Source organism: Eutrema salsugineum, unplaced genomic scaffold (genome assembly GCF_000478725.1).
Source record: "Eutrema salsugineum unplaced genomic scaffold, Eutsalg1_0 scaffold_30, whole genome shotgun sequence".
Classification (NCBI taxonomy): Eukaryota; Viridiplantae; Streptophyta; class Magnoliopsida; order Brassicales; family Brassicaceae; genus Eutrema; species Eutrema salsugineum.
Window position 1 is genome coordinate 171,492 of NW_006256755.1, and position 16,608 is coordinate 188,099.

Sequence of the window (16,608 nt, forward strand, 5' to 3'; positions counted from 1 at the left end):
TACTTGTGGTGGATGCAGAGAAAGAGAGAAACTGACCATTTCTTATTTTTACTAGGGGTTACTAGGTATCGTCCCACGCTACGCGTGGGTTTTCTTTACATAATTTTGGTAATTTCGATTATATGAACAATCGAGCAAAATGAAGTCCTAATTTGATCTTTAGTATTTGGCTTAAAATGTATATATGAATGATGTATTGATTCTAACCCCGTGCATCCGCATGCGAATATTTTTTTATTGTTTAACGAATTTTGTAATATAATTTGTGTTTTTGAGTTTAGATATAATTATTTTTATAAATATTTTTTTAATAAGTGAAAATATTGATTTTTGTGTTTAGATATATTTTTATAGTATTAAAATTAATTATAATTATAAAAATATAATTTTAACCCGTCCGCTAATATTAATTCAAAATAAACTATTATAAAAACATAATTCTAACTTTTCCGTTCATATTACCGTATAATATAAATATTTGTTAAAAGTTTTGAGAAGTATTAACAGTATTATTTAGCATTATAGTTTTCTAAAATTTAATCAACGAAGAAAGTGTACAACTGGTTTTTCAAACCACATTATAATGTATGCAATGACTTTTATTTTTTTATGTTTTTATTTTGTATGAAAAGTATATTTTCAATATATATGTATAATTTAAAATTAGTGATTTTAGTTACCAAAATATTTTTAACCCGATTTTTATATATATTTTTAGTTCTATGAAAATTTTAAAAAATATATTTTTAATATTTAAATTATACATTTGAATTTTACCTATTATTTTATTATCAATTTGTAAATAAATCATAATCGTAAATATATATTATATAAACAACATAAATATCATATCATTTACATCATTAGAAATATTTTATATTTCAAATATGACCATTATTTTTCATATGTGAATTATTTTTTTTTTCAAAAATTTTAGATATTTTTGATAAAAATGTTTAATAGTATAGAAATTATTTAAATTAGAATCTTTAAATCAAATCTAAATTAATATCTGATTTATTATTTTTAATCAAATCAAATCAAATCTAAATTACCTATATTTAAGGAACTCTAAAAATATTTAAATTAATAACTAATTTTCGAAATTAAATATAAATAATTATTAAAATTATTTTTAAACACTTAAAAAAAATTAGGAGTGTTTGGAAGCAAGTACTAAATGTGTTTCTGTTTTAATATAATATATTAACCTGCCCACAACACAAAACAATTATCTTATTTTAAATGATACTTTTTAAAAAAAAAATAAACTATTTATAAACGTTACATAATTATAATATATTACATCTTTGTAATATGAAAATATGATTTGGACAGCTATAGAATTTAATTTTTCAAAATTTAATTATTGTTAGTTTATTACATGAATTAAATTTTTATAGATTAAAGTTGTAAAAGTCAAATAGTGTTAAACTATGTCTATATTTATTTCTATAAATGTGTTTTTTTTTATGGAAAAAAATTATGTAAATAAATATTATTTTGATTTTTTTAACATCTTATAAAATGGTGATAAGATCTTAAAATCATGTATTCATTATTTTTTCGTAAAAATTTACTAAATAGACTTTTGTTTATATATATATTCAAATAAAACATAACAAATTATAGTAAAAATACTTTTAAATTTAGAATAGAGTTTTTAAAAATATATATATATGAATTGATTATTATTTAAAATATATAGTAATTTTAATATTTTAATAATTAAGAAAGTAAATAATAAATCATCTCATAAATAAAAAATGTATATTTTCCATATTTGATTCAATAATTTTAAAAGACAGTTATGTCATTTCCTATTTCAACTATGTATTTTCTAGTTGTATAATTGTCTTTACAACTATGGGTCTATTTTATGTATGTGGTCAAATGAATTTGTGACATGTCCAGAAATTGCTATGTTCAGAGAATATATGGTCTCATTTACGCACTGTATGTTCTGAGAATATATGGTCTCATTTACGTTCTAAGAATATATGGTCTTAACTTTTCGAAATGCCTCTCCCGACAGCTAGCTCAAGCTTTCTCCATCCTAGTTGTATTATTACCAATTCACCATCCGATGTATCTATTTTCCATCTCTATTCATTCTCCATCAAATGCTTCCTCAAGATGGTGAAATGAAACCAAGTCGCCTTGGTCCAGTGGTAACTTCCAAGTGGGAGATTCCTGGGTTCGAGTCGCCTTGGCCACCTAACTGCACTTTAAATTTGGAATATTTTCGAACGCGTACCCGGATGCAAGGCCTCGTAGGATTAGTTTTTGGGCCTAGAAAGCCTTTGGGATCCCCACGGTTATCAAAAAAAAAAAATGGTGAAATGACTTTTCATAACCAAAACATATAACAATCGATAAATTTTTAAAAGCTAAAGCAACTGATCCTAAATACACTTTAGAAGGAGGGAAAAGCAATCACAAACCTTAACAATCGTTGGACGTGGATAATTCGTTCTTCATCCGTATCGATTCCGCCGGGGACTGCCTATTTCGTCTACGAGGTTGAAAGGGTGGTACAATTTGAATACCTATTAGCTTCCTCTGCAGTTTAGATTTGAGCGACGAGCTGAAATGCCACAATGTAGAGAAAAAAAAACCTGCTATAATCTAATAATTATTTTAGGTTTAGTTTTCTTTTATAGTCGAAAACCCTCAAAAATCTTACCCTATCCCTACAGTTTGAGTTATTTACAACAATATCATAATCAAATCAATTTGTTTTTAGGTTAACCCGGAAATCTGACCCAATCGAATTTATTGATTTGTTTTTACTTAAAGAAAATCAAAAAACGGTTTTCTTTCCATTTTATTTTTCATCTCTTTCCCTTTTATTCGAACTCTTCTTCTTCCCACTCCCCAGAATCGCGAAAATTCAAACTCCCTTTCTCAACTTCCCCTTTCTTCCTTCGACACCGTTTTCTCTTGTTTTAACCCTAATCTCTTTTTTTCCCAGCGAGCGACTAGATCCCGATGTGGAATTGCGAATCCGAGATGTCCTAATATTAATTCCAGGAATTGTGAATCCGATATATGGCAAATGTGAGAAAAGATGGAAAGATGGATGAGTCTACTCAAGTCGGAGCAGCGGTGGAAGTCCAAAACCCGGCAGAAAACAAAAACAAGAACCTATAAAATCCGGTGGAAGTAGGAAACCCGGCGGAAATCAAAAATCTAGAAAATCCCTTGGAAACTGAGAATGCTGAAGTAAGCAATGCCATCCCCGAAGCGGCAGAGTCCACACCTACGTAATAAATTCCTCTGATGGCAAATGATGGTGACAGAGAAGAAGCGCAAGAGGATGAAGCACAAGAGAAGGAAAACGAAGAGGAAGAAGTGCAAGAGAAAGACGCAGAAGAGAAAGAAGTGGAAGAGGAGGATGAAGCGCAAGAGGACGAAGTGCGAGAGGATCCTGCGCCTGAGGATGAAGAGCAAGAGAAAGAAATGCAAGAGGAGGAAGATGAAGCACAAGAGAAAGAAGTGCAAGAGGAGGAGGATGAAGCACAAGAGAAAGAAAACCAAGCGGAAGAAAATCAAGAGGAAGAAAACCAAGAGGAAGAAAATCAAGAGGAAGAAAACCAAGAGGAAGAAAATCAAGAGGATGAAATGCAAGAGGAAGAAGAAATACAAAAGGAGGAGGAAGAAATGCAAGAGGTATGTATAAGATTCCCAATAGGCTCAATTTTATTACAGGCTAGGCTAGGAGTAAATAGTATGGAGAAATGTAGGTGTAGTAGTATTTGGACAACTGGGACATTTTAGGTAAATAAAATCTGATTTGTATGTAGATAACTGGGATAACCTTGTTGATTAAAATATGTTTGGTATGTGGACAACTAGGACAACTTTGTAGATTAAAATCTGTTTGGTCTGTGGACAACTAAGACAACTTAGTTTTGATTAAAATATTTTTGGTATGTGGACAACTGGGACAACATTGTTTGATCTGATTGGTCTGTGGACAACTAGTACAACAAGTACAAAAAAAAGTTATAAAACATTGTGTCACTCGGTTGAATTATAGGATGCCGATGATGACAGCCTACCAATGCAATCTTGAAAGCTTTATTTCGATCCAACCGAATATAGCAAGGTATGTAAGATAATTACATGGTTTTCTGTGAAGCATGTACTTGATGTGATAGGGAAGCTGCCAAAAGAGATGGAATGGCTCAGATCGCATGCGCAGTTCAAGCACCTGTTTCACAAGTTCAAGGAGCCAAACCACATAATTCAAGGGTTGTGGATGCTTCTTCTTCATACAGCCTATACTGAGAAGCAAAATGAGCAGTGGTTTGTTGTAAATGGAGTGAATATTCAATACCATTGAGGGAGCATGCACTGCTAAGTGGTCTTCACTACCATGACTACCATACTAACTATATAAACTTGGGTAGTTTGAAGTTTGTGAAGAAGCACTTTAGAAAGGATGAAAAAATCAAGATCGCAGAGGTGGAAGCAAAGCTAGAAGAGACGAAGGATACCTTTTTGGATAGGAAGAAGATGGCAATACTGTTGTTTTTATGCAAAATATTGAAGACAAAGTCAAATAATGACGGAAACATTGATCCATTCTTGCGTAGAGTGGTGGGAGATCTGAAGCTGTGTAGAACGTTTCCTTGGGAGCATTACACATTTGACGAGACAATGAAGGAGATCTGGCGTGTAGTGACAAAGTTCAATGGCAGCGTAAAACCTAAAGGAGCTGAATGTACATTATCTTGTTTCATTCTTCCTCTACAGGTAAGTCTCAGTTGATTGTTTGAAAATATAAATTTACAAATTGAAAGTTGATATAATTTATTTTATGTGTAAATTTTTGCGTTTGAGTGTATTCCAAGTCTAGGCAAAAAATTTCGTGAAGCTGTACCTGCTAAGTCTGACTGTCTAAGGATTTGCAAGCACAAGTTCACTGATGTCTGCGTGGAAGGTATTCCTTTGGATGACATCAATGAAGCTATTGGCACTAGTGCTGAGGTCAGTATTTCTTGCATATTATTATGTGTTTGATATTAAGTTTGGTTAATGTTTGAGAGTAGTAAGTTGTATTGGTTGATTTTGACAGGACATTTGTAGCATTTTGGAGGCTGACTCATATGAAGAAGCTCTATTGGCGCGGTGATAACACCTGATTTTGACCACTTTTATGGATCACTTTCAGTATCTTATGCAGGTGTTTTCACTCAGTTTTAAAGGTTTATTAAGTGTTTTCCATGTTTTGGAGTTTTAAAAGGCTTTTCAGGAAACTTGAGACTTTGGAGTGCATTTTGGAGTAAAAATAAAATTTTGGATAAATTCACACCGTCAGAAGTTTGGCAACCTATGAAGACTTTCTCACCGTCTGATCATCCCCAAGTTTGGAGACATTATAGAGGAGACAACCAGATTTCCAACACACTTGGAATCAAAGCGATTTAACGGTTAGATCTCCAGATATCATCAATGCACTGAAGGCTGATAAACACAAGCCCAGTTAAGCACAAGTGATTTCACCCGCGGCCAACCTTCTTTCCACCGAGGCTCAAGAGGTTTCACCCCCAGTGGACCTATGTCCGAACTCGGAAGCCCAACTAAGGCCCAAGACACTTCCTGCACTCATTTTACAAGCCCTAGACGCCCAAGACTTGGAGAAACACTATAAATACTCATTTTTAGGTCTTTTGTAAGAGAGCCTCTTTCTTCTCTTTGAGAGAGAACTCATTTGTAGTTTTAGGTTTTATTTTTATGCATTTGTAGAAGCTCTCCATCGCCACTCTGTCTTCAATAAGAGAAGTTTTTCTGCAACTTTGTTTTTTTTTTACTTTTCTTCTTCTTAGTTCTAAAATGATGATGATGTCTACCTCAGCCATGTCTGAGTAGTCACCTAGTTGGGTGAAAGGGTAATCCAAAGGGACCCCATGTTTGAATGACATCTAGGTTTTTAGGAAAAGGATTTCGATTTTTAACATGATTTTCCCATTCATCCAAATCTCAAAGCGGTAATTCTGGATTGATCACCCAGAATCCGATCCTACGTTTAATCTGAGCCACGAGAGTGTTGTATCTGGATTGCTTGAACTGGATCTTATGGACGTCACCGTTGTAGGAGACGAAAGCTACCTACGGAGGATACGTAAGCAGAGATGGATTCCGATCTACAAGCATGATCTTAAGCTGGTATGAGAGTGAGAGTTAATTGCCATGAACAAGTAATTAGATGATTAAGGTGACAAGAGTTGGCTAATCTTACATGTGTCTATCCTAGTTTCAGAATCACAGAAATTCCTTGCCTAAATTCCTTGTGTTTTAAAACATGAACCCTAAAGATGAACCTTGAACCCAGCGCCGTTTCTTATATAGTTTTCAACCGATTCTTATTTCCAGATTTTTTAATTCTCTGCATAATTAGATTTAGTGACAAATCAAAACCCTTTTTTATTAGATTAGGTTTACGATTGTTTTTAGCATTAGTTAGGAGTCCTCAACACAGAGATCTCTGTGGATTCGATCCCTAAGTACTACTGCGTTTACTATGCACTTACAGCTTGTCTAGGGTAAAACTTGTGTCGCCCACTGCACTCACATCACGCGGATCTCGGATCCTGGTTTAGAGGATGGTGTCGGATTCATTGACATCTTTGTTGAGGGTTGGATGCGTCACTTAACCAAGAAGAAGAAGAAGATCTGTTGGAGAGATCTGTATAAGTTAGACATTGCTTCTCGGGTTCGAGTCCCCCCGGAGGAGCCAAGACAAGCTGAGCCTACATCAGTGGTGGAGCTGCAGGCGTCTGATGCTAAGAGAATCAAGGGTTACTTCTAGCTTCACGTTTTAAATTTATAACCTTAAATATCTGCAAGTGCACAGATGTACACTGTAGTACTTAAGGGTCGAACCACAAAGATTTTGAGCTTTCAGTATGAATCAATCGAAACTTAAGACTAGTAAAACAAGCAAAACGGGGGGTTTTTGGTTTTGATATCACTAAATCTAAATAAAAATGAAATGAAAAGGCTGTAAAACAATAAAAACTAAATGATGGGTCTAAAGAGTTTTCGTAGGGGTTCATGAACTGATCAAAAGACAAACAAATCGATAAAGGTAATCATCTAGTGAGGATCTCATACTCGAATAGGCGCATGTATGATTAGCCAGCTCTAACCACCCTAACAACCAAATCACTCAACTCGGCAATTAACTCTCGCTCTCATGCCGCGAATAAGATCATGCATTAAAAACAGAATTCGTCCACGCTCGTGATTCTCAATAGGTAGCTTTCGTCTCCTATAACAACTTCGCTCGATCACTTCTAAGTTTGGTAATTCGATACAACACTCTCGTGGCTTCAATTACTGAGATCAATTTTTAAGCGGCTAGCAACAGAAATAGCATAGGGAAAAAGAATGAAATGAAGGACTTCTAGAAGTTTAATAACCCTAAAGCGAACAAAACATATGATCAAGACATGAAATTCCCTTTGAAAAATCCTTAAAAACCCAACTGGGGGATTACTCAGACATAGTTGAGTTCAACATCACAAAAGTATTTAGAATTGCAGAGAATTGAAATAAACAAAAAATAAAAACGAAGAACAGAATGAAGCAGGAGGCCCGATGGTGCCCCTCTCGGTGGCTCCTCTTCACAGTGAGTCTCTCTCTTTAGGGTTCTTGGCAAAATGTGGCCCACACCTTCTTAATGACTTAAAAGGGAATATATGATCATGGAGAGCATTGGAAACATAGAGCTAGAACCTGAGGAAGGAGACCTTGAAGCTGAGGAACGAGAGCTTGATCAAGAAGAGGCTTTAGTAATTCCGAATTGTCCCATGACAAGATCAAGGACTAAGAAGCCTAAAGAAGCCGTTGGAGGAGTTCTAATTGACAAGCACAACATTTGGCTCAAGAGGGAAAAGAGTTCATAACAAATACCTTGGTTGTGATCCAAGTCCTCGAAGCTTTGTGGACTTGTGATCCAATCTTGTACTCTTTTTCTCCACCACTAGTTTTCTCCCAATGGGTTTTCTAGTGATGGGTTTTTAATGAGGCAAGGTTGGATCACCTTCTCAATAAGGTCCACTAAATCCAGCCCAAATGTGACGGCCAAGAAGGGAGAGCGTGTGAAGACATTTGAATTTCAACTTAGACGTATTTTGTAGACATGTCTATTGATGGCCGAGACTCTCTTCTTTTCCTTTATATTTTCTTGTAATCTCATTTGAGAAACCATCTTTCTTTTATCTAAAAACCTTTCTAAGTAAGATCATTTGTTCTTTTGAACATCTTAGTTTGTGAATGTGTCATATCTTTCAAAAACACCCGATTCTTAGGTGTGTAATCAAACCGGTAAATCAAAGGTCTTCCGCAGCCTTTGTGCGACTCATCGATCCATTCCCTTGTCCTTTACATCATTTGTATTTCAGAGTTCAAGCTTGTTAGATCCAGTCTTAGAGTGCCGATTCAGGGAAGATCATATTAAGTGGTATCAGAGCAACACTCTATTCACTAGAGAAACGAATTCATGAGGTTGTTTCTATCCATATCATTTTCAATCTTATTTTCTTAGATCTATCAAGTTCGCATTTAAGTGTTTCATGTTTGTATCGCCAAGTTTCATCAGTAAACCATTGTGTCTTTCAAACCTCTATCATCGATTCACACCATCGGTAGTATCTGTTTAAGTTCAAATGAAAACCGATCATATTCTAGGGTTTTAGATTTCTTGAGGAACACGAAGAGTCATTCTTTGTAATTAACAAAATTGGGACAAATCTATAGTGATTTGTTTGTGTTTTGGTCTCGGGAACTATGTCGGATCAACACGAGGAGACCAGTGGCAATGGTTTCAACAAATTAATGATGGAAGCCATGATGGCCGAGATGAAGAACCTCTTGCCTCCCAACTTGAAGAGTTTAGACAAGAGATGCAACAGCATCATTCTGATTCAAGGTCACACAAAGAAACAAGGAGGAGAGATCATGGAAAAGAAAAGGTCAAAGAGCCAAATAAAAGCACCAGAGATGAGGAGGCCGATATATACTATGGTCACGAGAGCAGCTCGTCTAGAGGAAGTAGAGGGAAGCATAGACGAACTAAAGAAGATAAGGCTACAGTTCCAGACGGTTTAGGAGGCCTCAAGCTACACATTCCTCCATTTCACGGAAAGAATGATCTTGATGCGTATTTAGACTGGGAAAAGAAGATTGAGTTGGTCTTCAATTGTCAACACTATACTGAGATGAATCGAGTTAAGGTGGCGGCAACAGAGTTCTACGATAATTGTCAGGAGGATCACGTTGGAGATGATGACCATGATTCAATTCATGGTGATGACCTTGATGCTGCCCATGAAGAAGATGGACAGCGACAACTCTATGAAGACGGAAACCGAGTCCTCTAAATTCTGCTCAAGCCGCTGATAAACAAAGGAGACAAAACCAGGCCGATGCTGAAGGAAGAAGGAATGATGAAAACATTGTTCCACCAGTTGTTAGAGAAGCCAATCGACCAATTCAACTTGCCAATTCTGCGAGAAGACAGTCTCGAAATAGACTCATTGCCGATTTGAATAACCTCACCAACACTTCCAAAATCGATCAGCTATTCAAATTCATGTTCCAAGAGAAAATCATGAGATAAAACATCAAATAGTCTCTTTGGTGAAACAGAACAAATTCCATGGAATCTTTACTGAGCATCCAATGGACCACATTGATATTTTTGAAGAAATCTTTGGAATGGTGAGAACAACTCCAGAAACTATGGATTCTGTGAAGTGTAAGCTTTTTATTTTCTTTCTAAGTGATAAAGCTTTTAGATGGTTAAAATATATGCCATCTGGCTCTATTACTTCATGGGAAGAATGCAAGTCAGCTTTCCTGAACCACTTCTACACCAAGTCAAGATCGAACCAGCTGAGAAACAAGATACAAAGTTTCCAACAAGGCCCAATAGAATCCTTCTATGAAGCCTGGGAGCGATTCAAAGAGTATGAGACAGACTGCCCTCATCATGGTTTCTCAGGAGCAAACCTGCTAAGCACCTTCTACACAGGACTACAACAGAAGTATCAACTTTCTCTTGACACTGCTAGCAATGGAGATTTCAGTTCGAAAACCATACCACAAGGGAGAGCACTCATCGAAAATCTAGCTGTAGCCAACAGCAAAAACAACCCTGAGTATAACAGATCAAAGAAGGCTATCACTAGTCATGAATCAAGGGAGATTGCTGAGCTAAAAAGCATGGTAAGTCAACTTCTTAAGTCTCAAAATAATAATATACATGCTTGTGATACTGCTGCAGGAAATGAAGAAGATGGAAGATATGAAGAAGATGGCATGTACCAAGAGGAAGAAATCAATTTTATGGGAGCTCAGGCATACTAAAACCGATTTAGTCCAGCTTTCAACAAAAACTTCAGGAACTCTGGTGCCAACTTCCAACAATCTCTCATACAGAAATCAAGGAGCCAAAAATCAGCCCTATCCGCAACAGCAAAAGAGTTGTCAAAACAAGTTTCAAAATGGGAACTATGGAGGAGGAAACTTCCAACAAAGACCACCTTTCAATCCTCAACAAGCACATGCCAGCTCATTAGAAGCAACCCTTTCTCATCTAAGCAACCAGGCTAAATCGCTTGAACAAACTATGATGCAGACTACTCAAGGCAATGAGAAGTCAATCAGGGAAATGGGGGTGACGATTGATTGTATTTACAATGACTTGAATGAGAAGTTCGAATCTCTTGCGACCCATGTCAAGAAGTTGGAACATCAGATAGGTCAAACTGCAGATTCAATGAAGAGACAACCAGGAGTCTTACCAGGAAGAGTGGAAGATAACCCAAAGAAGTTCTGCAATGCTATGACATCAGTTTTGGAAGAAGAAGATGTCGCAGACTCTAACAGAAAATCGACACCTGAACCTCTCATGAAGGACGCTGAAACCGAGCATGAGAAAGGCCAAGTCATTCCAGTTAATGTACCCAAACGCTTGCCTGACCAAAGACTCAAAAAGTCTAAGGATCCAAGGCGTTGTTCAGTCACTTGTTCAATCTTTAGAATTGAATTTTCAGATTGTTTATGTGATCTGGTGCTAATGTGAATGTCAAGTCAAAATCTGTTGCTGAGAAACTTGGTATAGGTACATTTGTCCCATCTCCAGTAAGGATAATCTTTGGTGATTCATCTCAAAAAAGAACAAAAGGAATGATCCAAGACTTGCCACTGATCATTGGAAACAAAATAATCTCAGCCGATTTTCAAGTTTTGGAGATGGACAAAGATAAAGATAGACCTTCGATATTTTGATGAGGCCATTCAAGCTGAACCTGACTTAACCGAACCACAACTATAAGATGTGGAAGTACCAATTGTTCATGAATGCCCCATAACAAGACAAAGAGCTAAGATTCTCCAACACAAGTATAACCAGAGCATGATGCAAGCAATGTCACAAGTGGATCAAGTGAAGCCGCAAGAAGACCAAGAAGTGGATCTGCTTAAAGCCCAAGCTTGGACTGGATTACTTGAAGAATGCCAAGAGCTAGCAAACGGCCCAGCTTCAAAGAATCAAGATGTCTGGCCCCTTTTACCAAATCAAGCCCAAGTCTACATGCTGACTATCTCGCCAATGAATCAAGACACTTAAGAGGGAAGATTCAAAGCTTAGTCAAAGACACACTAGTCTCGGCCACCAAATAAGGTAAGTGTTCAATCAGTTTTTATATCTTTGACTAATGAGTTTTTGTCTTTGATTCCTTGCAGAGACAATTAGTTTAGACAGTCTTTCTTTCCTTTTTTTATTTATTTCCCTTTAATGTAGCATTTTAATTTACAAGTCATGTTGTTTTGAGTCTTTACTTTTAAAAGTCCTGCTGTTTTGAGTCTTTTTATTTCTTTGAGTCTAAGCTGCTAGGACCATTATATAAGATCCCATTACAGCCTTGTAATTTTTCACCTTTGATATTAATAAAACGAGAATTTTCTTTCATTGATTTTCTGTGTAAAACTTGTTCTTCTTTTCGCTAGTTGAGACCAGTACCTCCTAGAGCCGAGAATCTGTGTTGCATCACAAGTCTTTCACAACTTGTGTGGTGCACTTTGATCCATTTCACATCCTTTACTTCCACCAGCTGATTCAATTGTCTAGAGTTGCTCATTCACTTGAATCACCCCTTGGCCATCGATCAACAGCTTTGCTTCCGAGATCCTACAAGCCCTTGACAGCTTGGTGCTTGTATCATTTTTAGTATCAGAGCTGAAGTTCCTTCAGCCCAGGTTTTATCTATCCGATTTAATCTCTTTTGTTTTGTTTATCATTTGTTTTGTTGAATTTTATTGCATATTATTATTAAAAAAAAATTCATATCTCATTATAGTTGCATCTAGTTTCAATAATCATACTCATTTTGTTAGAAAAAAAAGAAGAATTTAGTTCACATCATATCATCTTGTTTGCATCATTTTCCATTAGTTCATCGTTAAATTATTTTATCATCAAAGTTAAAAAAAAAAAACTCATCATAACATCTTATTGTTCATCGTGTATCTGAGTCTTGTCCTATGTTTCTACATCAAAGAAAAGTAAAAAAAAAAACAATTAGCCCTGAATTGTTGTGTTGATTTTCCAAACTTCAGTGCATTAGTCAATATTTCCATATTTGTTTCAATCACTCTTTGACTCACAAACTCGTTTAAGTTCTAATTTATTTAGACAGAATTTATTTTCCTTAATTAATTCAATTAGAGTCTGTCATTATAAAATCAAAAAAAAAAAAGAGAAAGCATAATTTACATTTTTTTTTGATAATTCAGACTTGCCATATTTATTCTCTTATTTCTTGAACGAGCTTAATCACTTCCTCTTTGTTTCTTTTGCGAGAGCAATAAACCATGGGAGAAGATACCAGCAATAATCAAGACGTCTTGTACATGTTGGTGGTTAGTATGAGAGATGAGATAAAATCTTTAAGGCAAGAACTTGGTGACCGGATCACTCCGGTCGAGCAAATTCCGAGAGCACCCATTCGTAATGTTGGCGGCCTTGGAACCAACAACACCGGAGCACATAATGCTGGAGCCAATACCAGACGCAATGGCATTCACATCAATGAGCCAGACGCCACAAACTTAGGGGAAGAAGAAGATTCATCTCAAGACGATGAACCAAACCCTCGCAATAGGCGAAACCGTGGTCAAAGAAGGCGTGTGCCACAAGATGACTATGGAGATGCCGATGATGAAGAGAATACACCTTACTTTAGACAGAACCAGAACCATATCAAGCTGACCGCACCAAACTTTGCTGGCAAAGTTTACCCAGAGGCTTATCTAGATTGGGAGAAGAGGATGGATCACATCTTCGACTATTACAATCACCCTGGTCCAAAGAGAGTAGCACTAGCAGTGGCTCAGCTCACCGACGGTGCACTTACATGGTGGGACAGAGAATTTTCAGACCGCAAGAGGAGCCGTTTGAGAGCTATTGATACATGGGTCGACATGAAAGACCTGATGAGGCAAAGGTATGTTCCCCCTCATTTTTATAGAGACTTACAGCGTCGTTTTCGAACTCTTAAACAGGGAACCAGGACTGTAGAAGAATACTATGAAGAGTTTGAGCGCTTAAGGAATCATTTGGAGGTTCATGACGACGAAGAAGCTCTAATGGCCCAGTTTCTTGATGGTTTGCAAGAGAGGATCAGCCGCAAAGTGGAGAGACAGGTACATCAAGACTTCAAAGATATTTTCCATTTGTCTATACAGGCAGAACAACACATCAAGAAGAAGATCACCAACACCAGAAGCAAGCCACAAACCACTTGGAACTCCAACTTCAACAAACCACTCGACAAAGGCAAAGGTGTGGAAATTGATTCACGTTTCAAAGGCAAGGCGGCTCATGACCGAGGCTGGAGAGTATGAGTCACACGATGAAGCTGATGTTCAAGAAGATCAAGACGATGAGTATGGTGACATAGCTTATCCAGATACAGGAGAGCTTCTTGTCACTAGACGTGTACTAAGTGTAATGGTGGAGCCAGCCGAGACCATACAAAGAGAGAACATCTTTCACAGCCGTTGCACCATAAAAGGGAAGGTATGTAACCTTATTATTGATGGTGGGTCTTGTACTAATGTTTCAAGTGCTCACATGGTGGATAAGCTAGGCCTTGAGAGAACAAACATCCACGGCCCTATAGGCTGAGATGGCTCGATGATAAGGTAGAGCTTAAAATTACCGATCAAGTCACCATTTCATTTAGCATAAGAAAATATCAAGATCAAGTTTTATGTGATGTAGTTCCTATGCAAGCTGGTCATTTATTGTTAGGTAGACCATGGTAATTTGATAGAGAAACTAAGCATGATGGTAAGACTAATATGTACACTCTTATGCATAATAAAAGAAAGGTTAGTCTAGCACCTCTTACACCATCACAAGTGCATGATCTTCAAATGCAAATGCTAAAAGAAAAAGAAAGTGTCTCTAAATCAAATTTTCTTGTTCAGCCTAGTTATGTAAGAAAAGTTTTTGCTGCTAAACACACAATGCTACTAATGATCTTTAAGGAGCTTTTGAGCGCAGGTTCTAGGTGAGCTTGAACTACCACTGGATATTACTGATTTACTTGACAGGTTTAAAGATGTGTTCCCTGAAGAAATGCCTGAGGGACTGCCACCAATTCGAGGCATAGAGCACCAAATAGACTTCATCCTGGGAGCAGCTTTGCCAAACAAACCGGCTTACCGAATGAGCCCTGAGGAGTCTAAGGAGTTAGAGAGGTAAGTCAAGGAACTACTAGATAAAGGATATGTGAGGGAGAGCCTCAGCCCTTGTGCCGTTCCTGTCCTGTTGATGCCAAAGAAAGATGGCTCATGGCGCATGTGTGTAGATTGTCGAGCCATCAACAACATCACCATCAAGTATAGACACCCGATTCCAAGACTTGATGACATGCTTGATGAGCTTAGTGGAGCCACCTTGTTCTCAAAGATCGACCTCAAGAGTGGATACCATCAAGTGAGGATGAAAGAAGGTGATGAATGGAAGACTGCCTTTAAGACCAAGCAAGGTCTCTATGAGTGGATGGTGATGCCCTTCGGCCTCACCAATGCACCAAGTACTTTTATGCGTCTAATGAACCAAGTTCTTAGAGCATACATCAGTAAGTTTGTTGTAGTTTATTTTGATGATATTTTAGTTTACAGCAAATGTTTATCTGATCATGTGTCACATCTTGAGCTTGTTTTAAAGACTCTTCGACAAGAAGGCCTTTATGCAAACATAAAGAAGTGCGCATTCTGCACTGATAAGTTGGTTTTTCTAGGTTTTTTTGTGAGCTCGCAGGGATTACAGGTTGATGTGGAAAAGATTAAAGCCATCAAAGACTGGCCGGCTCCAACAAACATCAGTCAAGTGAGGAGTTTCCATGGGTTAGCAAGCTTCTACCGGCGTTTTGTCAAAGATTTCAGCAGTATAGCCGCACCTCTCACAGCTGTGGTGAAGAAAAGTGTTGGTTTTACCTGAGGAGAAGCTCAACAAAAGGCGTTTGATACACTCAAGGAGAAGCTAACCAATGCACCCGTTCTAGTATTGCCCGACTTCAACAAAACATTTGAAGTGGAGTGTGATGCATCAGGGATTGGCATAGTGATAACACCGTATTTTGACCACTTTTATGGATCGTTTTGAAATACTTTTTCTATGTTTTTAATTGCTTTTAAGTACTATTATCACGTTTTTCTAGTATTTGTAGTTCCAAGACTCTTTTCAGGAAACTTAGGGAAAAGCTTAACAAAATGGATAGAAAACCAGATTTCATCTCAGAGTCAAACCGTCAGAAGTTCACCCCTGATTGAAGGCCTTCTCACCGTCTGATCCAGCTCAAATTTGGAGACCTTAAAGATGGAAGTATCAGCTTTCCAGTGCACTTTACAGCTTGGCAATCCAACGGTTCAATCAAAAGATACGCGAAGAGCAAGATGTCCCGTAAACCAGCTGGCCAGCACTTCTTCCCGAGGCCAACAAGCATTTTCCCACGGTCAGGAGCATCCCGACCGCGGCAAACCACTCATCCACCGCGGTCACACTTGTCCCGACCGCGGCCTTCAACCTCCGAGCCCAAAAAGCCCATTTCTGAAGCCCACATTTGGAGAAACCCTAAGTGACGTCCAGAGAGGTCTTGAGCACTATAAATACATGTCTTAGGAGCCCTAGAAATCGTGAAACCTATCACCACCGAAATATTTACTTCATATTCTTATTGTTTTTGCTTTAGCTTTTAGGGAGAGAGAGATTTGTTCTCTTGAACCCTTGTTCTTTCTTTTTCAATTTCGGTTTCTACTCTACTTCTTAATATTATGTCTTTGATTTCGTTCATTATGTCTGAGTTGTTTTATTGTTGGGATTAAGGGATTTTCGATGGGGATTTATATGTTCGGTGAGGATTCCATTGGCTATTGAGCTGAATCTTAGAACTTTTTCTTCTGAATTCGTTTTTACTGCATGATGGTAGCGTCATGAACTACAATCTGATCCAGATGCTTGGTGACACAAAAGTGTTCATCAGGTATCAGATCTAGTTTAGGAGAGCAAAACAAACATAGGAG

General features: G+C 37.2%; 1 protein-coding gene and 1 non-coding gene across 2 annotated transcripts; one reads left to right on the forward strand and one right to left on the reverse strand.

Moving 5' to 3' along the window:
- Nucleotides 1-9,904: 9,904 nt before the first annotated feature.
- LOC112085098 lies at nucleotides 9,905-10,010 on the reverse strand. The gene has a single exon (XR_002898708.1). It is a non-coding gene; the product is annotated as a small nucleolar RNA R71 (small nucleolar RNA).
- Nucleotides 10,011-12,888: 2,878 nt separating this feature from the next.
- Nucleotides 12,889-15,526, forward strand: LOC112085089. Its single transcript, XM_024154014.1, has 5 exons — nucleotides 12,889-13,719; nucleotides 13,766-14,095; nucleotides 14,585-14,781; nucleotides 14,830-15,145; nucleotides 15,347-15,526. The coding sequence occupies exons 1-5, from the start codon at nucleotides 12,889-12,891 to the stop codon at nucleotides 15,524-15,526; spliced, it is 1,854 nt and encodes a 617-aa protein (XP_024009782.1).
- Nucleotides 15,527-16,608: the final 1,082 nt, after the last annotated feature.

Coding starts and splice junctions, on each gene's coding strand:
- LOC112085089 (XM_024154014.1), top strand. CDS start 12,889: ATGGGAGAAGATACCAGCAATAATCAAGACGTCTTGTACATGTTGGTG. Junction 14,782..14,829: donor GAGTCTAAGGAGTTAGAGAG/GTAAGTCAAGGA, acceptor GGAGAGCCTCAG/CCCTTGTGCCGTTCCTGTCC. Junction 15,146..15,346: donor TTATGCGTCTAATGAACCAA/GTTCTTAGAGCA, acceptor GTGAGCTCGCAG/GGATTACAGGTTGATGTGGA.